Source organism: Conger conger, chromosome 15, assembly GCF_963514075.1.
Source record: "Conger conger chromosome 15, fConCon1.1, whole genome shotgun sequence".
NCBI lineage: Eukaryota > Metazoa > Chordata > Actinopteri > Anguilliformes > Congridae > Conger > Conger conger.
In genome coordinates this window covers 17,024,862-17,050,162 of record NC_083774.1, presented here as the reverse complement: position 1 = coordinate 17,050,162, position 25,301 = coordinate 17,024,862, and the positions used below count along the sequence as shown (strand labels likewise).

At 47.5% G+C, this 25,301-nt stretch overlaps 1 protein-coding gene across 1 annotated transcript in view; it reads left to right on the top strand.

Annotated features, from left to right (window-relative positions):
- The window catches only part of LOC133110979 (disintegrin and metalloproteinase domain-containing protein 10-like), a 64,699-nt gene that overhangs the window by 18,893 nt on the left and 20,505 nt on the right, over window positions 1-25,301 (top strand). The window contains exons 2-3 of the mRNA XM_061221106.1: window positions 2,339-2,489; window positions 21,641-21,759. Coding sequence (XP_061077090.1) covers window positions 2,339-2,489; window positions 21,641-21,759 — 270 coding nt within the window. The remainder of the gene's footprint in view (window positions 1-2,338; window positions 2,490-21,640; window positions 21,760-25,301) is intronic.

Below are 25,301 nucleotides of genomic sequence, written 5' to 3'. Positions count from 1 at the left end.
TATATTGATAAACTTTTAGCACACATCGTCGAGAGTTTTGGAGGAACCAGCCTGCTCACTAAGGCGGAGTCTGATTTTGACTCGTGATTGGTTATCATGATTTTAGGAGGGAGATCTTTCGTTCTGTGAATTTTCCCCTACAATTGGAGAGTCTATATTGCCCGTAGGTATGAGTGTGTGTGTGAGTGAATGGTGTGTGTGCCCTGCGATAGACTGGCGACCTGTCCAGGGTGTATTCCTGCCTTTCGCCCAATGTATGCTGGGATAGGCTCCAGCCCCCCTGCGACCCTGATCAGGATAAGCGGGTTTAGATAATGGATGGATGGATGGATTTTAGATTGCTCGTATGGGAAGTTATTCACTATACAAGTGAAATAGGTACCAGTGACTAGCTTGGTATGGCTTTGCTTGCTAGCTAGTATCTTGAGTAGTTGGCTAGACTTCAGTCTACTGCAGATGCAGTAAACTGGTTATTACAGGCTACTGTCTAAAATAGTCTACGGTCTAAAATAATAAGCATAAATATAATTAGCATAATCAGAGGTTCTCACATTTCTCTATTTATGCTTTATGCATTTACTTGTATTTCACAGCGAGCGCAGAAGTCTCTGGCAGCTGAGATAAGGTAGTTGCTCCTGCGGGTGCCGTGCTCTTTGTGAAATGGGCAGTCCTCACAAGCGTAATAGGTGGTTGACTGCGGGCTCCTGCTATGAAAGCTGTAATGTACTAAAACCAGACGGCAGCCGGAGGAACCCTGCCGAGCTCTGAAGGTCCTTCTACGACCTCCCAGGTTGTGTCGATTTCTGCTGCGCTTTTCAGTGCTTCATCCGTTCCCAGGAAAGAAACCCCGCTGCATTCTGGGAAGAAAAGCCACACGGCCGCCCCGTGTTCTCTGGCCTCGCTGCATTCTATTGTGTAAAAATTACAGCTATCATGAACTGTCACAGCGGGCGGACTTTACTTTGGGGACGGTGTGGGACTGCACCGTGTTTTGCGGGGGACCGGCCTCTCGGAAACAGAAGAAGAGGTCTTCCCGAGTGTCGGTTGAGGATGTGTTATTCCTGGGTTTAAGATGGCGTGCTCAATAGGGCTGCCTTCAGGCTCTCCACCAACATCTGTCAGGCCAGCAGCATGATCTGTTTGGATCTCTGACAGACCGTTGACCTGACATATCAGCTTTGTAGTTGCTCCCGCATTTTCACAGCGCTTATTCAGCCAGTCAGCCCGAAACCCTGAGCTGAGTTTCTGATTCGGCTGTGACAGGTAGATCATATTTCACTATTAATATCATTTCAATGAGAGGTTACTTCTGCCCACATAACTGGGCCACAGACCATGTCCTTCTGGCTGTGCGTCTGAGTCCACTCTAAGCAGATGGAAGTGGCATGAGTGCTTTACATGGTCTGAGACGTTCTTGGGGTTCTTGTAGGTTTGTACAGAGGACAATGGTTGATTTTATTATTGTAAGCTACTGTTGAAATGATAGCACTTTGAAAATGAGTGGCTGTGTAGAAGCTGAGCTCTGTTCTGGAGGGTATATTTACATATTCAAAACAGCTTTCTGTGCATTTTACATAAACTGAAGTCACACAATTATTTTCTCATAGTGTAGTTGGTGTTATCGCTGTGTTTGTAGCCTCTTCTTACCGACAGTTCTGTGCCCTGCTGGGACTGAGGAGGCAGATCATTTCAGTTCAGCACCTGAAACACTAATTACTGCACTGTGATTCTGCTCATGCAAACTTCTCATTCACAATTGAAATTATTTCTTGACACTGAAAAATATTTCTACAGGATCTCTTCGAGCAGGTGGAATGATGTCACCTCTGGCAATCTTGGAGGCGTTTTTCTCTATTTCTACTTCTGACCCTTTTAGCCACAAGTATCTGGGCTTTACGAACAGTGGTGAAGAATTTCACCTGTGAGCAGACACCAGCACATTCTCCATACCTCGCTAATCGATTCCCCTTCTCCATGCCGTTCATTTTTCTTTAAAAAGAAGTTCAAGCTCTGATTTTCTGTTAAAGCGAAGCATTGAGAATATGGTTCCTACGTATAATTATGTCAACACAGCCGGTGAGATCCGATCCCTTGCAGTGGCACTTTTCTGACATGTCACAGTGATGGTGACCCACTTTAAAGCTCCCGCAGTCCAGCTGACAGGCAGGGAATTCTGGGACGGCTTTGACAGGCTCTGCAGCTGCAGGGCGTCTGCGTTATTTATTCATGCGGCTGGCGAACACCGCCCCGTGAAACGAGCCTGTGGCGTTTTAGGGTCACCCAGGGGTGCTGAAGTGCGCTGCTCACCTCTCTCCCATCTCTCTCCCTTTCTCCCCAGGTCTCTACGGGAACCCCCTGAGCACTTACATCCAGCACTATGAAGGCCTGTCGTATGACACAGGAAGCCTGCACAGCAAGCACCAGCGGGCCAGGAGGGCCGTGTCCCACGAGGACCGCTTCCTGCACCTGGACTTCCACGCGCACGGGAGGTGAGTGAGCGCCTCCGATTTATTCGGCTGTGTAGCATCATATACCTCAGCACGCTATGGCCGTGGTTCTAACCTTGAGGGGGATTGTGGACCAGCAGGGTGGAGTGGCTGATCACGTACCCCCAACAATACCCCAACAATATAGCGAGGAAAACTTAAATAAACTATCGGTTCTGAATTGTGGTATCATCAAAGTAAGTGGCTGAGAATCTTTAGTGGCCCTGTGTATACCAGCCCACTTCCCAAGTTCTTACGTCGTACGTGAAGAAACGTGAAGCTGCAGCTGCTTCACAACACTTTTGACTGCAGTTTTCTTCTTCCGCTCTGTGTTGGAGACACGTCTGCCCTCCTGCAGTGTGAAGCAGGGCTTCCTCACCTCACTGTCTCGCCTTCAGTGTGTTCAGGACTCCTTTCAGCAGGTCCTTTGAGGACCAGGCTTGTCACTCCTCTGGACTTGTAGAACGGCGAGTAGATGGACAGGACTGCCTGCCGTCGCAAATCTGCTGCTCTTATCTGCGGCGGTGTCTATTATAGCTCTGGCTCAGATTGCGTCACAGAATCAATAATGGGCTTTTTGCGGTGGCACAAACATCTGAGGAATGGGTTTAGAAATGACTGTGCTGCTTCCTGTGTCACTTCTGCACAACTCCGGTTGAGTCAGCCTGCCTGCTCCCGCATTGAGCTACCCTCCTCCTCCTCCTGTCTGAGCTGTTTGTCAGAAGCGCCAGGCTTGGATCTATGCAGAGGACAATCTTCTGCTGGTGGCTGCTTGGTGCTGTCCTCCATTTCTAATGGAATTCGATCCAAACAGATTAACAACAGGTGCACAACATATGCCTGCATTTTGCCCCAGGTGGTACAATGAGAATGGAGTGTGTTTGATTTGGTCACTTTGCTCTTTGACTGAAACTCTTTGATTGAAACTTGATAGGTGCTTTCCCTCATTTGGAATCGGGCATCTGTTTTGCACTGCGATTGGAACTCTGTGTTTTCCCGGATCGGGAATCTGGAGACAGAATGACGGACAGGGCCTCGGGGCCACATTTTTCTTTGCTGCAGTCTTCAAAGAGCATCAGGCTTTTTCCACAGCTGCTCATACTCCCCACTCCTACCACTGGCTCTCTCCCGAAAGCACATATTGGATTGAAGGCCGAAGCCACGCTTTCTGTGCAATTACAGGGACCCTGCATTTAAGTGCGTTGGTTACATTCCAGCCCCGCTCACAATGTCAGCTGATCATCTGAGTGGGGCTGCTGAGTCAGCTGCCTTTCAAAAAGCCGTAAAACGAACAATGAACCTTCAGCAGGCTGGGGAATGGGTTACCCAGCGTTATCAGCGGGACTGAACTGCTGCCGCTAATCTTTACGGCGTGTCTGTCAAGCGTCCCCCAGGTAGATAAGCTAAACTGCACTCTTGACTAATTTAAAAGCAATAAAGCCAGGAAGTTTAGGGATTGTAAAAGAGCAAATACTCGTCTCCGATAGTCCAGTTCACTTATTGATTTTTTTTTGTTTTTGTTTTTTGCCTAAATCTGCGATGTGATGGTGGTGTGATGTTCTAAAGGAATAATGCATCTGTATTTAAAGCATTTTTCTTGCTGTATATTGCTGTATAGTGCAAGTTTGAATATGTGTTGCTACTGTGAATGTTGCAATGTTTCAATACTGTTAAGCATTATTGTTATTTAACGGGTGTATGTCATTAAAATGTGCATTGAATTATGAATTATGAATATACAGGTTTCAATTACATAATTGAAACCTGTTTTGGCTTGCATGCACAAACAACAATAAAGCTGATATCACTTATTTATGAATAAACTAATAATAATAGAATCACACAAGACCTGTGCAAACAGTTGTTTAAATTTTTAATTGTGGGTTTCATACATTATGAAATAAGTACAAAGTGGAGAAATGCTGGAAGGGAGAGAGAGGTCTGTCCCCACTCTGAAACAAGGTGCTTGTTTCATGTGAACATGTGCTTGTTTAATCAGGGTCAGATTCTGTGTGGATCCAGCCAAGATTACTATCCTTCATCCAGCATGCATTCCACCATTCCTGTCACAGACAGTAGATAATGTTTTGGCAGTTGAGTGTGGCTTTCTAGGCCATGGGTGGAATTGTTAACTTGATAGAATCTCTCAGCTCTGGAAAGTGCAGTTCTTTGTTCTGACAGCGTTTTACAACTCTTTATGTGAGACTCCTTCTGCCTGCTTCTGTTGTTCTACCAGCTTCCATTTTCCTTCTCATCACTGAAGGGCGGAATGAGGCTATGCAGAGCTTGCCGTGGTTTGCAGTTCCAGTCAATAAGAAGGGAATATCATTGCTTATTTCCCTGGAAAACGCATATTTGCAGACCTGAATCCCAATGGGGGGGGGGGGGGATTCTGTGAAAGTCTGCAGATTGAGATGGTCGGGCATGTAGCATTTTCCTTTAATGCAAATTCCTTACCATTCTCTTTCAGTGCATGTTTATGGACTGAATATTTCTGTCATGCTTGACTTAATTCTCACATCTCATAGCATTTCATTCAAAGCTGTGAGGAAATGGAGGTACGTTCTTGGCATGAAAGGCAGGGAGAGAGAGGCCTTCTAAGGTATACACTCCCCGTACCTGGAGGGAAGCGCTTGTCGGCATTGGTGTTTTTTCAGTGCTTGCGGTCTGTCTGAAGGGTGTGGTCTCTCCTGTGCCACATTCTTTCTCATGTGGGAGATATCCCGTGAACCTTCCTGGAAGCCTGTTAACCCTTCACTGCTCTTGGCCCACAGTAGCCCACATTAGCCCTGCAATTGGCCCACAGTAGCCCACGTTAGCCTTGCTTTTGGCCCACCTTAGCCCAGCTGTAGCCCACATTAGCCCTGCTCTTGGCCCACCTTAGCCCAGCTGTTAGCCCTTGCTCGGGTAACAATAAAGCCGTCCTTTCGATATATTATAGAATAATTATACCCGTAGATATAGCACACACCTTTCCAGTTTGTCTGTGATCATTGTAAAAATTGATTGAAAAAACCTTTATCGTTTCCATATTCTGTACATTACAAACCTTCCCGCCCCAGAGGGACACAAGCTGTGCAGGTCTGGAACTACATTGATGTGAAAGTACATTGATGCATTTTCGTATTCCATTTTTGTACCTCCCTTTAGATATGAGCGTCGGCCAAGTGGTTGTAATGTAAATACGTACAATTATAGGTACCTGTACTGTATATGATCTCAACTGAGGGCCATATTTTCCATGTCATGTAACTGACAAACGTGTCTTTTGTGGCTTCAGCTCAATTACTTGCCTGTCAGGGTGTGTACGGTAGCTCCAGATGGGATATGTTTTTGTTGTTTATATCCCTAGCTGTCACACCAACAGCCCATGTTCTGCCTTTGCCTACATCTCTGACCTCTCCCTCTCTCTCCCTCCCTCCCTCCCTCTCTCCCTCTCTCTCCCTCCCTCCCTTCCTCTTTCCCTCTCTCCCTCTCTCTCCCTCCCTCCCTTCCTCTCTCCCTCTCTCTCCCTCTCTCTCTCCCTCCCTTCTTGTTCTTGTTCTCTGTGTGTGAATGAAACACGCCCACAGCATTTCTCCTTCCCCCTCTCTGCTCTCTCTGTCTTGCGACCTTTCGTGCAGCGAGAGGAGATGCAGGAATAGCTTGTTGTGAATTCACGCTTCAGCGCTGAAATGGATGGGTGTGAACGTGTGTGGGAGTTTGTGCAGTTACCGTTGAAACATGATCATTGCCACAGCAACCCGGCTTACCTGAAACGTTTGTAAGTGACGTGGAAGGTTTTTAAGGTTGCCTTGTGCCTATAGCCGGGCTGAGCCTTCCCAGTTGGAGGGGTAATTTTTCTCCATGCCCTGACATGTTGCGTTAGTTACTGTGAATAAACGGGGTCATAGAATAGGTTAGGAAGGAAGGTCTTTGGGTTGGGAACTTCCTGTCAGTACTGAAGGCTTCGCTACAGTGAAGTCACTCAGGGTCAGAGTTAGCTTTTAAGCTAAAGTTAGAGCTGTAGATACGTGCAACCAAATGACCCTGTGGTTATGGAAAGAGCCGTGTATTGTATGTGAATGTATACTGTGAACAGACACGTCAGCCCGAACACATTTAGACCCTTCTCCAGGTTCAGGGACGTTTTGATACCTGTATGTATGAAAGTAGTGCACTTATTTGTTCTCCCCAGAAGCAGAGTTGACAGTCTGCCCTTATTTATTTATTTTATTCTATTTTATTGAGACCGAGAGAAAGCAGGGATGGTAACTGATAGAGAAGGGATCACAGGTCTGGTGGTGCCATGGATCGAACCACCACCCACACAGGGGACTCGTATGCAGCTGGAATGCACCACGTCTTGTCAAAAGTAACACATTCCTTAGCCTGCTTACTGTCAATCCAGTTGTGAAAGCACACAGTTGCAGCCACGCCCAAAGATATAACGTTAACTTTGTCAGCTCCCTCTAGAGGTCAGCTTGGGAAGCACAACAGGCTTGTACCTGTGCTGGGGCAGATTTTGTACAATCCACCTGGGGGGGGGGGGGGGGGGGGTCGTGTTTCTCAAGCCTATGCTCATTTGGAAACACTTAAGAGCGTAACAATTGACATAAATGGTGTCGTTTATCTGAGTCTCTGTCCACTGATGACCAGGTAAGTGGTTCTCAGAACACTTCCTATTACCACACTGATATCAGAAAGATGTGGTAAGTGATTCAGTGAGCAGGCATGTGCAGATCTGTGTGTCCGTGTGAGTCATGCCTTCTGCTGCTGTCCTTTCTGCTTCTTTGCCGCTGTTTAATTGCAGTGTTTTGCGCTGGGGTGAGAACGCGGTCTGAGCAATGCGCACCGTGTGTGTTGTTGCAGCCATTATCGTAGCTAAAATTATTTCTGCTAAAAATTGTATCTGCTAAACTGTGCTTGGAATATTTACAGAGACATGTACGGCCTTTCAGAGGAAGGTGGCAAAGGAAATGCCAAAGTTTGTGAAATAAGTATTTTTTTATTTATTGCTTGATAATGGAGTATATATTAGCATTTCCGAAGTACTGTCACCTAAAGCCAACACCTATAATTGCATCAGAGAGCCTGGGACTGTCTGTTGACATTACCAAAAACAAATAGCACAGTCGAAAAGGGTTTCTCCAGTTCAGGGTGACTATACACAGGTCTTACACTGGCTGAGTATGTATACACCCAATTACGTGATGTGTTTGGGAGCATGCTTTGTGTTTGTACCAACCTTTCTGTTTGTACCAGCCTGGCCGGAGTTAGCCGGTGGGCCAAGGTCAGCAGTGATCAAGTGGGCAGATGATCTGTGGATGAGGTGGGGAGATGATCTGTGGATCAGGTGGGGAGATGATCTTGGATCAAGTGGGGAGATGATCTGTGGATCAGGTGGGGAGATGATCTTTGGATCAAGTGGGGAGATGATCTGTGGATCAGGTGGGGAGATGATCTTTGGATCAAGTGGGGAGATGATCTGTGGATCAAGTGGGGAGATGATCTTGGATCAAGTGGGGAGATGATCTGTGGATCAAGTGGGGAGATGATCTGTGGATCAAGTGGGGAGATGATCTTGGATCAAGTGGGGAGATGATCTGTGGATCAAGTGGGGAGATGATCTGTGGATCAAGTGGGGAGATGATCTGTGGATCAAGTGGGGAGATGATCTTGGATCAAGTGGGGAGATGATCTGTGGATCAGGTGGGGAGATGATCTTGGATCAAGTGGGGAGATGATCTGTGGATGTGTCTATCCAGGGGACTGCAGGCTGGACCTTCGCTCAATTGCCAGGGCTGTGCCTGTCACCCAGGTCACTGTGTGGTATGGACTGCTTCTCCTGTGGATGTGTCCCACTAACGGGAACAATTTGTGTGTGTTTATATGTGTTTATGTTTTTGTGTGTGTGCATGTTTGTGTGTGTATGTGTGTGTGTTTATGTTACTGTGTGTGTGTGTGTGCGCCCTTGGGTTTTTGGGTTTGCGCATGTGTGTTTATAATAGTATGTGGTGTAATTTGGAGTCCACACATTCCGCATTGGACGCTTGCGGTCTTCAGGTTCTGGTTCTGTCGCTGGATTAATGATTCATGGGGCTGCAGCGATGTCAGGAACCACTTCCCAGGAGTCTGCAGTCAGGTGCTGCTGGAACTGAGCCCCCTAAGAGCGCCTGTCCCCATTGCAGCTTTGCAGGAACGCTACACCTGCTGTAAACAATTTCCAGCATTTTGCAGGAGCAGTAGTGAGTGACGCATTTAAGAATTGTTGTCATGCTCTACACACGCACAAGGTTATACCACCATTGTGTTGCTCCAGATGTTGTGTGCAGCACCCAGTCCACTTTGCAAACAGCCTTGAGTGTTTTGCTCATTCTGAAGGCGGCCCTGTTCTGCAACAGCGAGGCTGGAGAGTGACGCGGGTCAAAGGTCACCCCTCTCCCGTGTCTCAGTCTTTATTCCCACCTCTTTCTCTTTCTCTATCGCTCTTTTGTCCCTTGAATCGCTCTAGTCCCTGAACTCTCGCCTTCTGCGTCTCCCTCTTTCTTCCTCGCTCTCCTGCTCTCCAGAGCGCAGGCAGCTTGGGGGGGGGGGGCTCTATTCCCTCCCCGCAGGTCTGAACTCTCTGTATTTACCGTTTTACTGCTGTGGTGCAGGAGGCTGCAGTGAATAATTCAGTCTCAGGTTCTGCCTCTCCGCAGTGGTTGGCGGCAGGGGGTCCCCGTAACCTGCTGTTTAAGGTCACCCCCACGTTTACGGGGCGCACCCCTGTGGTTCGGCATCTGCGGCACCCCACGGGGGCGTCCTTCGCCCTGCCCGCAGGCTTTGCCGTTTGTTTGCGCGACACTTTGCCACGGTTTCATTAAATGTGCGTGATGCCATGGCCCCGCCTCCTCCTTCTGCACCAATGGGGTTCAGGCAGAGTCAGGACGGAGGCCTGGCCTCAGCCTGTGTGTGAGCACACAGTCGTACAGATGCTCTCGGCCTGTGTGGTGTTTATGCTATATAAACAGAGCTGGCTCTGTGGATGTCATGAGCGAGCCCAGGACCGGGTGGGGGAGGACGGAGACAGGTGTGACATCACTGGGTTATGTAGGGACACCACACCCGGGCAACTGGTGACTAACTAGCCTGTCAACTGAACACAACTAGCGGCTCTGCCAATGTCCTGTCTGCAGTCTACCCGTGGGATCCCAAACTGGAGTCCCAGGGCACCCTCATGAGATTGATGCCTGTGTCTCCGTACATAGATATACACTGTAGGCGCTGGTACAGGGGTTAGCACTGTAGCTTTGCAAGAAGGAAATTCTGGGTTCGAGCCAGCCGACTATATCCTTTCTGCATGGAGTTTGCGTGTTCTCCCCGTGATCACGTGGGTTTTCTCCCACACCGAAAGACACGCATGTCAGGTTGGGTATAGTCCTGCCATTGCCCTATCCTCAGGAGAACAGGAGGGGTTCAATAAATGTTATCATATACAGGCGTGCATACCTGATACAGAGTAGATCCACTGTTAATGATGTACCAGGAGTGTTAAAATAAACACTGCAATGCAGCTTGATAAATGCTCTAAGAGGTAATCCTTTAGGGTTCTCAGGTGCTGAGATGGGGATGTAAGATTTAATTGGACTGGCTCAGGACTGGCCCTGGAGCATTCTGGGAAGGGTTTCTCCTGTTGTAGTGGGGAAACACAGGAGGAAGTAATGTGATGTGATGCGCCTCCTTAAAGTAGTATTTATTTAGACAGGTCAGGTGGGATGCCCAGTAGGACATTTCTGATGTTTTGGGTTTGGCCAACACCCCTCTTACATATTGTCTCCTTCAGTCTTTCCCTCCTTCACTGATAGTTATTAATAGCCCTCAGGAAGTCTTTCCTCTCCATTCTATTCTCCCCTCCTTCTCACTTTGCCTCTCTCCTCTCCTCTGACCATTCTCCTCTCCCCTCCCCTCTTCTCCTCTCCGTTGCCCTCATGCGACAGCCCTGGAGAAAGATAGAGGGAGGGAGGGAGGGAAAGGAGAAGAGAAGAGGGGCCTGGAGAGCAGAGGAGGAGAGGAGAATAGAATGGATTCTAGGGCCAGATTCAGTGCTACTGGGATCCTGCTCATTCCTGTTGATGTTGTCGTGCAGAGGATTTCCTATTACTGTGATTATACTAGTGTGAAAACATCCTTCTAAAAACCATTCGCTGTGTGCCTGTGTCATTCGGTTGACATTGAGCAGAGGCGCATACTCTGTGCATGAGTAATGCAAGGACGGGAAGCAGGATTTGATAAAAGAAGTTCAGACTGCAATGGGAATCCAGCCTGATTGATGCTCATCACAGATAAGGTAGCTGTGTCCTGAGTGGCACGACGAGAGAGCAGATGAGCTCCTGTTTGCAGCACCATTATTATTATCATTAGATCAGAGGTAGGCGGGGAGCGCATGCACTCTCCCAGAATGCTCTCTGTCAACCGCCACTTACTTTCACTCTGCGGAGCCGTAATGGAGGACGTTACTTCGAGCGCGGCCGCCGCAGGTTCACCGCAGGCACACACCGCAGGCTCCTGAGCTGAGCCGCGGCCTGATGAAATCGGGTCGTACCGACTGAAATCCCGACTGCCGCGCCGCCCCACGGGCGTGGCTGCCAGGGCTGGAGAGGATCGGAGAGGTGTGCACGTGAAGCCAGGCCCTTAGCCGTTTGAGCCGTCCGCCAGCCCCTGTCCCTGGTGTCCTTTTCCTTCAAAGGAGTACCAAAAAAACTAAACAATGTTGTTCATGTTTTAAGCCAATTGGTTTCACTCAAATTTAAACGGTACACACGCTGCATTTCAAATGAAACTTCAGCCTGTAGCAGGACCTGCCAAGGTTTCCTCAGCTGGAAGCCAATTCCGCTTCAAAGCCACTCAGTTTCTAAATCGTGCCCGTGCTCTTCACCTCGATAATTGGTTGTGGTGTTTCCAAAGTAGGCGTGTGATTGGGTTTCACGCTGCGTTAAACGGTTTGGAAACGTTGGACCACCTCGCTCCTGAACCTCGGTTTAAAATGGAGATTCTTGACCTGTACTCACAGAGGGGAAAGGGGGGCTTTGAATGGGGGGTGTTTTCGATGTGTTACTTCTCCTATTAAAGCATCGTGAATTAAACTAACAGGAGATTCCATTAACACGTCTAATCTCAGGTAAACGTTACTTAAAAAACGGAGATCCCGAAGCACTATTGATACACTTCGGTGATGCATACTGATGACGTCCCATGTGCGTTTGAATGGACTGTCCACAAACCCATACACTGAGTATTTTTATCCCATTACCCTCATAGTTTAAATACCAACTCACTTCTCCAGAGAGAGCGAGAGAGAGAGAGAGAGAGAGAGAGAGAGAGAGAGAGAGAGAGAGAGAGAGAGAGAGAGAGAGAGAGAGAGAGAGAGAGAGAGAGAGAGAGAGAGAGAGAGAGAGAGAGAGAGAGAGAGAGAGAGAGAGAGAGAGAGAGAGAGAGAGAGAGAGAGAGAGTTTGGATGGTGCCTGAGGACCTTATGGGATGTCTGGTCTTTTCAGAACTGGAGTGTCACATAGTGTTCATGTGATACAGTAAATCCCTTCCACTGATTGCTTTCTCGTACAAGGGAAATGAGAGAAGTCCCCCATACACACACAGGCACACACAGGTACACACACGCACATGAATGGATTTAACACCTTGTGACTGGCTCACATGAGTCAGACGCTGGTATGTTAAATGTTGGGGCATTAGAGCCGAGGTACCAGCTGTTCGCTGTGGCTGAGCGCTCGGGGGTTCTGGTGTGAGGAGGGTGTTTTTCGGGTTCACGCTGGCCTGCACCTGCGTGCTGCAGAAAGGCCCGCGTGCGGTAATCACCTGCGCTGTCCCTAATGGAGCTGAAACCCAGTGATTGATGCGGCTGTTCCGTTGACCAGGGAACCCCCCCGCCAGCCGCCCGCAGTCATTTCCGCTGCGGTGTGCCTGCGCGCTGGAGACCGGCCGAACGTGAGAGATTTAACATGTGAGTCTGGCTGCTGTGTGCCGTGAGCGATCTCAGCGCCTCTCACATCTCTCCCCCTGTGGCCTCCTGGAATCACAGAGGAAGCCCAGAGCCGTAATTTCAGCACTTACCCTGTCTCAGTCCCCGAAGGGAAGAGCCTGTGTTTTGAGTCCTTGTTTAATGAAACTCAGTTATCATTGGGGCGGCCTGTAGCGTGGTGGTTAAGGTACATGACTGGGACACGCAAGGTCAGTGGTTAGATCCCTGGTGTAGCCTCAATTAGATCCACACAGCCGTTGGGCCCTTGAGCAAGGCCCTTAACCCTGCATTGCTCCAGGGGAGGATTGTCTCCTGCTTAGTCTAATCAACTGTACGTCGCTCTGGATAAGAGCGTCTGCCAAATGCCATTAATGTTATGTAATGTAATCATTGAGAAGAGAATCTGTGGCTTGTAGACTGGGAGCTCCGTGTGGCTGAATTTGAGGGGAGAGCCTCACTCTGGCAGGGGGGTGTGGGGGTGATGGGGGCAGAGCACATGACTGTAGTATCTCCCACCCAGGGTCAAGAGCACACATTCTGTATTCACCCCCTCTTTATTAGTGTTTGTACTGTACGTCAGTGTGCAGTGAGTGTGGATGCTATTCTCATTCTCTTCAACTGACCAGTACGTTTTTTTAACGTCTTTTCCCCCTCCCTGAGTGTGCTGAATGAATAGTGTGCTACTACTGTGCGTAGCCTGCTGGTGTATTCAATGTCTTCACTAAGAAAGGAGTGCCTACCCGTTAAAGGAGAATCTCTTCAGTTACAGACATTCAGTCTTTCCATATACACCAGCCAGGGGAAAATGCGGGTGTTGAGGAAAAGCCACTCACAGAAAGGTTTCTGAAATGGATAACAGCGCTGAATATCTGACTACAGACACTGATTCTATAGCTGTTTGGAACTTTAACTACTTGCATCTGCTTTGGTCTTAAACTTGATTTTGGTTTCTTGTTCTTTCTGCATGCAGCACGTTTATAAATAATAGAGAAACATCCAGATTTTATGAAGAGAATGGGGCGATGCATGTTGTACAGTTTTGTTCAGAAAGAGTGGCTTTTTCTTTTTTCTTTTACTGTATGCCGAGTGTTTTTCCACTTTATGGGAGGGTCATAATTGGCTGCTTGCAGTTGGCACTCTCTTTATCTCTCTTACTCCATTTTGAGATCCTAGCGTCTACAGGATCTACTTGCTGAAACGGCTGTAAAAAGGCGTAACATTTCACGGGTAACCTGAAGGGTCACTGGACCGTCTGAAACCAGGATGTGTTAATAATAACAGGCGCAAACCTGTTTCCTCTTCTCATTTGTCCACTTGCTTTCATTAACTTCCTGTTCTGCTGCATCCCACAATGCACCTCCCCATCCACCCTGTCTAGTACAGAAAACCCCCAACCCTGTAATATTCTACAGTACATGCTATGACGGAATGACTTCCACCCAGGGACGCCCCCCTCTTTCTCCCCCATTACACTCCTATCCCCCTCTTTCTCCCACTGTTTCTCTCACTCTTTCTCTCCATCACACTCCAACCCCCCTCTTTATCTCTCTCCCCGGTGTTCTGCATTCAAGGCTGTTTTTACAGAACTAAAGCCGTTTACAGACACAGAGATGTGCCCGCTCCAGCTGGAGATGAACCGGTAAACAGATTATATTCATTTTGGCACATTAGCATAAAGGTGAACATAGCCCGGACCTATAGGATCTTATCGCAATCACTGTTTCATTCCTCTAATTAAAAAAATATTTTTCTGAAAAAATAGATTTTCTCCCTGACAAGTCTCCAAGTCCTTCCCCTTCCTTATTATTAGCAGATATTCCTGCCTGGCAAAATGGCAGAGTTGTGCATGACTAAGTCTCTTAATCCTCTTTCTCTTTCATTGTGAGAGAGTTCATCCTGGATAGGTGGTCTTACCGCTGTATCCAGGGCAACAGATCAGCTGGATTAGTGCATGCTTCCCCAACAGATCCAGTTCTACACTGTCTGAGGGGCTCTGTGACGTCCCACACCACATAGCTTGATCGCTTAAGTGCATCGGCTGTATATAGACGATTGAGAAGATCTGTTGAGCTTTATGTCAGGTTCCATATGAGTCTGGTCACACTGTGTGGAATTGGCACTGAGGGTGTACTTTAACAGTAAAGGGAGTCCGTTGTGGTGGATCAGTGCACATTTAATCAAATGTGACTGGAGAATGTGAAGACCCTCTCTTAACGGCCCGAGATATCACGCGGTAAATTCCCACCGTGTCGCTCTCCTGCTCCTGGAGGTGGAATTGCCTGCCATTTGTCACTGTTCTGGGTGTAAATGGCTTTCCCCTCATTGTCCTCTACCTGAGCAGAGATGTATTTGGAACAGAGGGAGTAAAAATAGCCTGGATGTTGGAGGGGGGAAGGAAGGGGAGGAGGCTGGGAGGGGGGCAGGGGGGGATGGGGGTGGGTAAATAAGGTCCGGGACCCAGATCAGGGGGACAGTGAAATGCTGTTGCATTCTGCTTCTCTCAACCTGGCTTCTGTGCAGCTGGTGCAGTTGAACATATCCTTGCTGCATTTTAACACTGTGAGGTTGCCTTGGGGCCTGCAAAGGCGCTATATGACTAAAATTGAGTATTATACCCAATAAAACATGGAGTCCATGGAGATGGGGCGGAGGGGTTTTCCTGTTGATGAGACCTTGTCTCTGGGTGCTGCTTTGGCCAGTGCTGGAGTTTTGGCCCGTGGGTACTGCTACGATGTGTGCTCCTCTGCGGTCTTACATGCGTGCATCAGCCAGGTATACCACTCTGAGGTCCCAGTTGTCTCTAACTTGCAGTGTTGTTGTGGCGTCAGTTAGCGTGCGAGTTATTGTGTGGTAAATTTAGTCCAAGCTGAGGTTGTCGGTGAGCACGCCTGCACCTCAGGGAATCCTTGTTTACCGTAAACGATGAGTTATATTATTTTTTCCAGCAACTCCCATTAGTGCCCTTCACCCTCTTTAGCAACCGGAAAAAGGTTCAAGCCACATCCATTCTGCTTTGTAAAACAGAGGCCTGGGAAATGGCCCACTTTTTTTCCCTTTTTTGTTGTTTATTTGTCGAGCTGCAGTTTTGTCAGAATGTGACAAGAAGCGATTTTCTGGAGCGGTGCCTGGAGTGGCAGTCAGTGTGGCAGTCAGTGTAGCGGGCTGGCGGGTCCTCCAGCCGCTGGAGTGGCAGTCAGTGTGCCGGGCTGGCGGGTCCTCCAGCCGCTGGAGTGGCAGTCAGTGTGGCGGGCTGGCGGGTCCTCCGGCCGCTGGAATGAGCCGGCCGGCTGTGGACATGGAGCGGCCGCCAGTCTCGGTCACGCCGCGTGTCTCTCGCCCCGTGGGCCGGGCGACCTGGCCAGACCACGGGGGGAATGTGACGTGTGTAATGACCAGGCAGAGGCACCGCTGTTTGAATTCTGGATTACGTGCGATACGCCTGAGCAGCACGGAGTTGGCTAGCCCTGTCGGGCTAACAGTGCTCAGGGTCAACATTGTCACGAGAGACAGAGTCAGTGTACCAGGATGTCTCTCACCAGCCAATAATGAGGAGAACTCTTGCGTGAGGCCATTCGCCCCGCCGGAAAACGGCATTTAAAAAAAGCTTTTCAGTAGACAACTCAAGAACCTATTAAAGGATAATAACCATACACTAATATTACATTAATATACTGATATTGATGTATACTGCTTACAGTTTGGAGTGAAGAGCTCCACTCTTGAGTCTGGTTCTTGGTTTGTCCAATATGTCATCCAGTTTTTCCTCCCCGCTGTCATCTTTGTGGGGGTTTCAGCCAGGTTACCCTGTGACGCATATTTTAAACATTCTTTCTAAAATAAGATTTGATTTATTGACAGATAACAGTAGTGCACACAGCCCTTTTGAACACGGAAATGCAATTTGCTTTTGAAGCACTTTGTTGAAATGTCTGTAGGATTATGATTAATTAGATTTTTTTTTTTATATCCTTTGCGTTTTAGCGCACTTCTGTTGTTCGTCTTGGCTGAGTTTCATTTGATTAGAATCTATTTTTCATATAAAAAAAGCGGTGGCTAGGCATGTTATTCTAAATTGGATTATTCTAACAGAATGTGCTATGAACCCTTGGCAGTTCATTAATGGCTGTTGGCTCACAGCAGTTTGTTATCAGAACAGGAGACATCCCCTAGGTTTGTGATGAGGTAGGTAGCTCCTAGAGGAAAGCCATAGCCAGCCAGTGCAGAGCCAGATTACTAAATACCTTTTATTAAGATTCACAGCAGATTAAATTGCAGGATACTATCTGATAATCACTCCAGTTGCACTTTTTAATCCAATTATTTCAAATCATGTTCCTCTTTACGGCCAATTTCAGCGCGCGTTTAGGAATTTCCTGTGATTCCGATGCGGCACCACCTCCGGCTAAAAGTTTTGCTCCTTCCTGAGCAGCCAGTTGGTCCCCCTCCCAGGTCTGCCAGAGTCGGTAATGGGCCATCTGGAGGGGAGTTTGGTGTGGATTACAGATTGGCATTCCATTTGCATTTCTCAGATGTTCACTGCCAATGTTACTATGGGGGAGAGGCCTCAAATCAGCAAACAAACAGGAAAAAAACTGTAGAAGACATCTGGATGGTTCTGTGGAGTTCTCTCAAAAGTAGAATCTGGCTCTGAGGGTTCATGTTGCTTCTGCTTCTCTGTTGCGCTTTAACCTGAAGGCCCTATTTCTGTCTGCGAGCCTCTCTGCTTTCACCCTGTGTGGAGGTGGCGGTTGTGCTGGACCTACTGGTCTGTGGTCCCTTGGGCCCTGACCATTTGAGATGGGGATCTTTGGCCTGTGAAAGCTGTGTCAGATCCCTGGGCCCCCATCCCCCTGGAGGGACTGAGGAGGGTAGGTGTGTTTACAGTGCCAGGCTGGGCCTTGGCCGTTTCAGACGGTGGTTTTTTGGCCTGTAAAAGCTGTGTCAGCCCCCTGGGCCTCACCCCTCCCCTGCAGAGGCCCGGTCCCCCCGGAGAGCCTGAGGAGGGGATGTGTGTTGGCTGTGCCAGGCTGGCAGTGCGAGGGCTGTAAGAACTCCCATGGGCAGCTGTCTGGGCGCTGGCACAGTGCAGGAAGTGCTGCTCTCTGCCGAAGGCCTGGATTTCTTTCACTGCACTTCAGTCGACGGTACGGCAAACATAGGCTTAATAAAAACAACAACTGACATTTTTCTTCGACTTTCACATTTCTATCTTCTGCCGAGGGGAGAAAATGGCTGCCGGCTCACTTGTCATTGATTTTAATCTTTGTTTTGTTCTTTTTTTTTTTTTTCTCTGATGTTAAAATGAAAAGCTAATTTCTCAAAGGGCACATGAAAGCATCTTTCTTGTAGCCGGTCATGTTAAAGCTCCTCTTTCTTTATCGTCGTCCTGTACCATTCTCCCCTTTCCGGGCGATTGAGTCGGCTTTCCAATCTGTCGTGCCCCACGCTGATTTATGTGGCCGCCTCCAGACAGGTTCTCTCAGGCCAGAGGGGAACCAGGGGACAGGCCAGTGACAACAACCCCCCAGCCAGCCCCTACGTCACACTTTAATCCCGCTGTTTACAGCACCGGCGGTAAGAGTGCAGGGGCTGCTGGGATTGTTTATTGACACGCCTTTACTCTGGTTCTCCCTAGCTGTTTGCCCAAGTAAATTCCTGTCAGCAGACCGTGGTCTTTTGAAAAATGGCCTTGATTGCACACTTCCATTAGAAACCAGACGAGCGAACAGAAAACAGAAGGCGCGGTGATTAAATCATGAAGATGTGCTCTCTCATACCTTCACACCTCACCTGGCAGTTTCCTTCTAAGCCATCCGAGCGTTGTTTAAAAACCTCAGCTATGTAAACAGCCATAAAAAACGAACAGACGACATCCTCGTGAATTGATGGTCCGGATTCAATCAGGGTTTGTCCTCAGCTTGAGGACACGGCTTGAAGAAACGCGAGTGTTTCTTTATTCTTCCCCAGCTCACTCGGGCCTGTTAATTGTGCTGATTCATTTGGTGATGGTAAAACAAATAACAGTTTGATTTAATCGCAAACAAAAATGTAAGACAAATGTTGACTGAATCAGGCCAATATAGAATCTGGAAGTGAGGTTGCTAAATCTTGTCAAAATCCCTTTTTGTTAATTTTGTTCAAGCAAAATATATTTGTAGTTTATGTCCAAAAACAGGATTATGCAACCGTACTGTGGCTTTCATAGCAACTATTAACAGGTGTGGAGAGGTCTGCATCCGGTAAGCTTTCCAGACAGTTTCACCAGACGGTCTGATTTACTGGGCTTTCTAAACAGAAATGTCTTTTTACCTTTGATTGTTTTTTTTGCACTTCAAACTGTCAATGGGTCTCAGTCTGCAGGACTTTCTTCAGTGGAAAATGAGCCAGTAAGAATTGGGTGGGGGTAGACTCTTCATCTTTTGTCAAGGTCCTGTATGTCAATGGATCCTTTCTCTTTTTATCACCTTTTTTTGCACATTAATTGAATTAAAAATTTTTTAAGCATAGTGTATTTGTGAGCCATACAAGGACGTCCTTGAATGAAAGCAGTACGGCATGTCCATTAAGAACATGAATCTTAAAAGTAATTATGCCAAAATATTATAAGTATCTTGTGTGAATGTCGGATTGATAGCAGATTTCATATTCTGTTCTAACTGTCCCCTTGAAAACCATGGCTAGGGCATTTAACTAAAGAAATGAAGGAGGGCGTAGCTTCCTCTTTGTGTCCTCTGTTGATTTGCACCTTGTTAATAGCTGGCTGTGCATCTTCTCATTAGCCAATGCACTCCCTGTGCCTACAATGGAGAACCACAGCTCACAATAGGTCTTGCCAAAAGCTGCTGCCAGGCACTAATTCAATGGCTATTTCTGGTCAGGCTACTTTGAATGAAAATAAATCAAATCATTGTAGTTTGATCAGATCAGCAGGATTTCGGGTTAGCGTGGCCTACCTTGATGGGAACGCAGTTAAGTGCGTATTGAGATGCGGCCTGTAGCCTAGTGGTTAAGGTAAATGACTGGGACACGCAATGTCGGTGGTTCTAATCCCGGTGTAGCCACAATAAGATTTGCACAGCCGTTGGGCCCTTGAGCAAGGCCCCTAACCCTGCATTGCTCCAGGGGAGGATTGTCTAATCAACTGTACGTCGCTCTGGATAAGAGCGTCTGCCAAGTGCCAATAATGTAATGTAATGAGATGCGGTTCCAGTCTCCCCATTAAGGGCTTTCCACTGATTGGGTGGGCCACTGGCGAGGGAGGAGTCGCAAGTACACCTCTACTGCACGGCCTGCCAGCTCAAGAGCTGTTCTTACACCCTCTCCGGTAATCGTCTTTCAGTCAAGTGCTCCTCTGGCGTTTGGGGCGTGCTTCTGAACGGCGCGGTTGTGCAGAGGGAGTGTGGACATGGCATGGAGACGGCCTGTAAAAGGGTCCAAGTCCCTGGACACCCTGTGGTGCTCGATATATATTTCAGTTTTTACCTTACTGACTACAGCTACTTTAATAATTGTGATGTTGCAGACTATTGTCTACTGCGATATTTTAATTGTCCCTCTTAATACTTAGTGCTTATGTGATGGTCTTATTTTCAGTGTTCTGTATCACGCTTGAAGTGGCAGATAAAAGGGGGTATCTGACACTGATTCTGTGAGAGGTGTTGATTTTGGAGGAGCAGTAAGGTTGTCAGAATGGCTCATGGCTACTCGGCTATGGGCCTGAAGAGCCAAACCTCCATAGCTTTAAATGGCTCCCACCCTGCAGGCAGGAGATGGAGTAGCAGGGAACAAGGTGTTCGGTTGGGACTTGCTGTTGAACGAAGACTCCTTATACCCACAATTTTGCTCGTAGCAACATGGAGCATAGCGCTCAAGTGTTATCTTTTAAGTGCGTGAGATTTGCTGTCGGTCCACTGGAAATGAACCAGCAGCGGGATAGTAACCTTGGCAAATAACAGTACAGGAGCTTGGTGAGTGGACTTAAATTTTTTTATCCAATTATTCTTGAAATTGTTGCCAAGTAATGTGCGTGAGGGTGTTAGGCTTCTCGTGTTGGATTTTATTTGTTCTTTTGCAGAAATCAATAATATAATAAACGCTTCACACTCTATATGCTGCCGTTAATGTTAATGGCACGAACTTATGAATAATTTTGAGTGTCCCTTCTGCATTGTACTAATGTCTTCAAAAGCAGTTTTCTTTTTGGCCGTAATGTGTCCGTGTTGTTTCGCGAGCGCTTCTCGGGCAGAGTGAAAGGAGCACTGTGAGAGGCCAGCGTGCTCGGCCGCGGCTCCAAATCCAATTACAGTGAGAAAATTGTGCGCGCCGCGGGTTTTCCGGGGCTGTCGTTAATCACCGGGCTGAAGGTGCCCTCAGTCACCTCAGCGGGCGAGTCTAGCGACACTTGAACTCTCGACGTCCGCATCGCGACCTTCTGTGACCCGTACGCTCTCTCTGCTACCGAAATAACACTTAGCCAGCGCCATTATTCAGAATGTTCCGGACAAACCTGCAACCTTCTGGTTACGATTGATTGCATGTGTATGGCATCTGTCATCCCTTGATCTCAAACCACCACCAATTGCATGCGGCAGTGTGGACATTTGCACCCGAGGAGGGAGGGATTAGGAATTATAATCGGAAAACAAATAAACAATCTACAGCGATATTCAAAAATACATGGCATGCCTGCTCGCCAATGAATGGGGAAGCCAATATACCTTAATACAGAGGTGGGCAATGCCAACTGCTGGTCTTAATTACTTAATTGGTTCTAACATTTACATCATCTGACATTTTAGCTACATTTCTTGATGAATGCATGAATGCCAGTCAAAGACTGTTCTTGTGTCCCTGTATGATATGGTTTTACTGTGATCTAATCTGAGTGAACTAGTGTTGGTGTATACGGCCAATAAGCTCATTTAGCCAGAGTATTTGGTGGAAACAAAAACCTGCATACACACACCGGCCCTCCAGGACTGGAATTGCCCACCCGTGCCTTAAAATACGATGGCATTTAGGAAAATTATCATGAGTGATTATGGTCAAAAAATTGAAAGAGCCAAAAGATTGGCACAGAATGTTTTTGTTATGCAATCATCCTGAGGGCTCTAACAGTATGAATTAACCGTTTATTTGTTTGTTTTCCACCCAGATATTTCAATCTCCGAATGAAGAGGGACACCTCCCTGTTTGCAGAGGATTTTAAGCTGGAAGTGTCGGGAGAAGAAACGCATTATGATACCTCTCACATCTATACCGGAGAAATCTATGGTGAGTCTTACAATTACTCTGAGAATGGCCTTGGTTTTGCAACGGTGAAGATGGTTACTAGGGAAACGGATTGCTGTCCTTTCTGTGTGAGTCTGTGTGTGTGTGAGCGGGAATGCGTTCAATAATCCTATGAAAAATAAATAATAAAAACCCCAGGCCTTCCCCTCCTGGAATACGAAAAGGAGTGGATGCGTGTGTGTGCTTGAGTGTGTGCATGCATGCGTGTCTGTGCGTGTGTGCGTGTGTGCGTGCGTGCGTGCGTGCTTGAGTGTGTGTGTTTGTGTGCACACGTGTGTTTGTGTGTATGTGCGTGCGTGCGTGCTTGAGTGTGTCTATGTGCGTGTGTGTGTCTGTGTGAGTGTGCGTGTGTCTGTGTGTGTGCGTGTATATCAGAAGAGAGGAGATGGATGACTCTTTGATAAATAAGTTACTAATTATAGGAGCTGCTTTGGCAGGGTGTCTGTGTATGCGTGTGTGTGTGCATGTGTGCGCGTGTGCGCGTGTCTGTGTGCGTGTGTGTCCGTGTGAGTGTGCGTGTGTCTGTGTGTGTGCGTGTATATCAGAAGAGAGGAGATGGATGACTCTTTGAGAAATAAGTTACTAATTATAGGAGCTGCGTTGGCAGGGTGTCCCTTCGGCAGAGACCTGCGTGACCCCTCCCTCTCAGTCTCCCTCTCCCAGGACCTCGGCACTGCTCCCCGTCTCTGAGAAACCTTTTCTTATTCAGGCCTGAGCAGTTGGACTAAAGCGCTTGGCTCCGGTGCCGAAGTGAAAAAGGCCCTTTTTTCCACAGGATCTTAGCCCACCCGAGCTCCCTCAGTAGCATGTGATGCGTTGGTGTGTCTGCCGTGTGGAAAACCGTTAAACCTCCCACCACTGTCCTCTCTTCCAGAGGAGGGCGTGATGTGTCCTGTCTGTCCTGCCCCAAAGCACCCCCTGCTGGGGGGGGGACTCACACACACACACACACACACACACACACACACACACTGTGAACTGGTGGTGCTGACATGGGAGCTACCCCCAGTCCAATCTTGTCTCAAGATGTTTATGCAGTGTGTGTGAAACATCCCACCCCCTCACACTCAACTGTGTGACTTCTAGTGTCTTTGAAATTGTGAAGTATGATGCTATACATTTATTAATTTGTTAGTTTTATTGATTTCTTTCTTGAGCTGAGTTCTGTTGTCAGCCCTCTGTAAGCCTGAAGATTTAGCTGCAGGGTGTGTTGTGTTTTGGTCTGTCAGTCTGTAGGTGTGGTCTGTAGGTGTGGGTGTCGGTTCATTTGTATCTGCTCATGGATACAAATGCTTGCTTTGCGCTAATTTAGCGTCCAGGGAAGCAGCAGAGCTGAGGTGATGTGACCTTTCTGTGGGACACACAACATTTACATTCAGAGCAGAGCTGAAATAAAATGTGTTCTATCAATGTGCTGTAATTTCCACTGAACCTTTCTTGTATTTTTTTATTTTTTTATTTTGTTATTCAGCAGCAGTTCAAGGCAAGTCCAGGAGGAGCTGACTGCTGATGTGCTCATTTTGGTCATTTGTACATTCTGAGAATGCAAACAAACTTTCAGTGTTATCATTCAGAGTACTTCAGCATGGGTGCAGTGTGCATCAAATCCCCAAACACAGTTATTTATGTTTTGCACAGCTGATTTAATATCTGATATCTGATTAAATGCAAAGGACGTTGTTGACGAAATCGACCTGTGTAGGGCCTTCTGTGGCTAAATAAAGGTTGGCTAACCAGCGAGCACTGTTATCATAAACCTAGCCCACATCCTGCCCTTTGCTAATGCTCTGCAAGGCTACCTGCTGCCATAATGTAGCTCATCAACACTTGTGTAATTGATGACTCTGCATGGTCTCTTTGAATTTAAGTGGCCTGTCTTTGATAAATTAGCCAGCAGACTGATGCAGGATGTCCATTGGATTTAACCCAGGGGCGTCCAGTCTTATACAAAAAGGTATGTGTGCCGGTTTTGTTTTTAGGCCAGTATTATGACACCCAATTCAACCAATTAACTAACCATGGACTTCAGTCAAGACCTTGATGAGTAGAATCCAATGTCTTAGTGCTGGACTAAAACAAAAACCTGCACCTACACTGGATAAGACCCCTGATTTAAGCCATTCCTCCTGCTCTGATTGGTTCATTAAGGGTAAGCATCCTCCTCCTGCTCCAGAGTGAACTACTGCAAAACAAAATGGACGACGACAGGGAATGCCTTTCCACATTCATTCTGACGCGCTGAGCGACAGTGTGGGGCTCATACTTGTGTACATCAACTACAGCCTCAGCATCTGGACACCGATCTTGGAAACGGCCGTATTTACAACCCGCTGTCAGTGGATGTTTGACAAGCAAACACAGGAGAAAGTGTGTTTGCTTCGGTGTGGAGATTAAGTACGTTTCTTGGGCTCACGCGTTAATGAGTGGGATCAATGTTTCAGTGGCTGAGAGTCCGTTGCATTAGAATTCTGTGTTGTACCCCCTCGGAAAGATAAATATTAAACCGTGTGGAGCTGGTGATTTGGGCTGGAACTCGATGATGATGATGTCTGAATGCTCTGTGCATATTTATTCAGGGAGCCGCAGTGCTCTGCTGGTTGGGAGAGTCGGTGCTCCTGCCCTGTGGGTCAGTTAGAGGTCAAGTGTTCACCTTCCTGCTCCCCTCCCCCAGGAGGAAGCCTGCAGTCTGTGTGGGGCTGATGTCCTGACCTCCTGTGTGTGTGTGTGTGTGTGTGTGTGTGTGTGTGTGTGTACGCATACGGATGCTGTCTTTTTTCAGCTCTGTGAGCTTATTTTGTGGTGGGAGATAAGCAGAAGTTAAAGCAGAGAAGATCACAACTGCAGCAGGATTCCATCTGTAATTCGAGCACAGGGCAAGACTGGAGATTTTTTAAACTTCTGAGTACATTTCCACAGGTTTCTCTCTGTTTTCACACTCACACTCACACTCACATGCGCACACACGCACACATATACACAGAAGCTCACACAAACAACCAGAAGGAAATAGGAAATGGAAATCATCGACTGTAGCGAATGTTCATGAGAGGGTCCATATGGAGAGATGATGAATTGAGGTAGTAAAAAGCCATATGGAGCACACCAGCTCCTAGATGACTTAACCTTTATCACCCATTGCCACTGCAGTAGCTCTCTCAGTGGTATAGCACCATTTGTTTCTGTTTGTATTTGTACACACACACAAACGAGGGAATGACCTCAATATTACAGGTTTTGCGGTGTTCATTTAAACCCTAAAATTGTTTTATTGCGTGCTGTGAGGCGGCGCTCTGTGCACAACTGGTGTGTTTGGCTTATGGCTGCTTCCTCCAAGGCAGAGTGTTATCTTCGTCCTTTTAGTTGTTGCTAAGTGCATCTCTGAAAGTAGCCAAGAGCTTAAAACCCAGGATGTAGTCTTTGCTGGAAACCAGCCAAGCATCCTCTTTAAAAAAAACTGCCTCTTTGTTTTTATTATTGAGATATGTGCTCTGTGTGAGAATATGTTCCAGCTGAAGGTGATTACG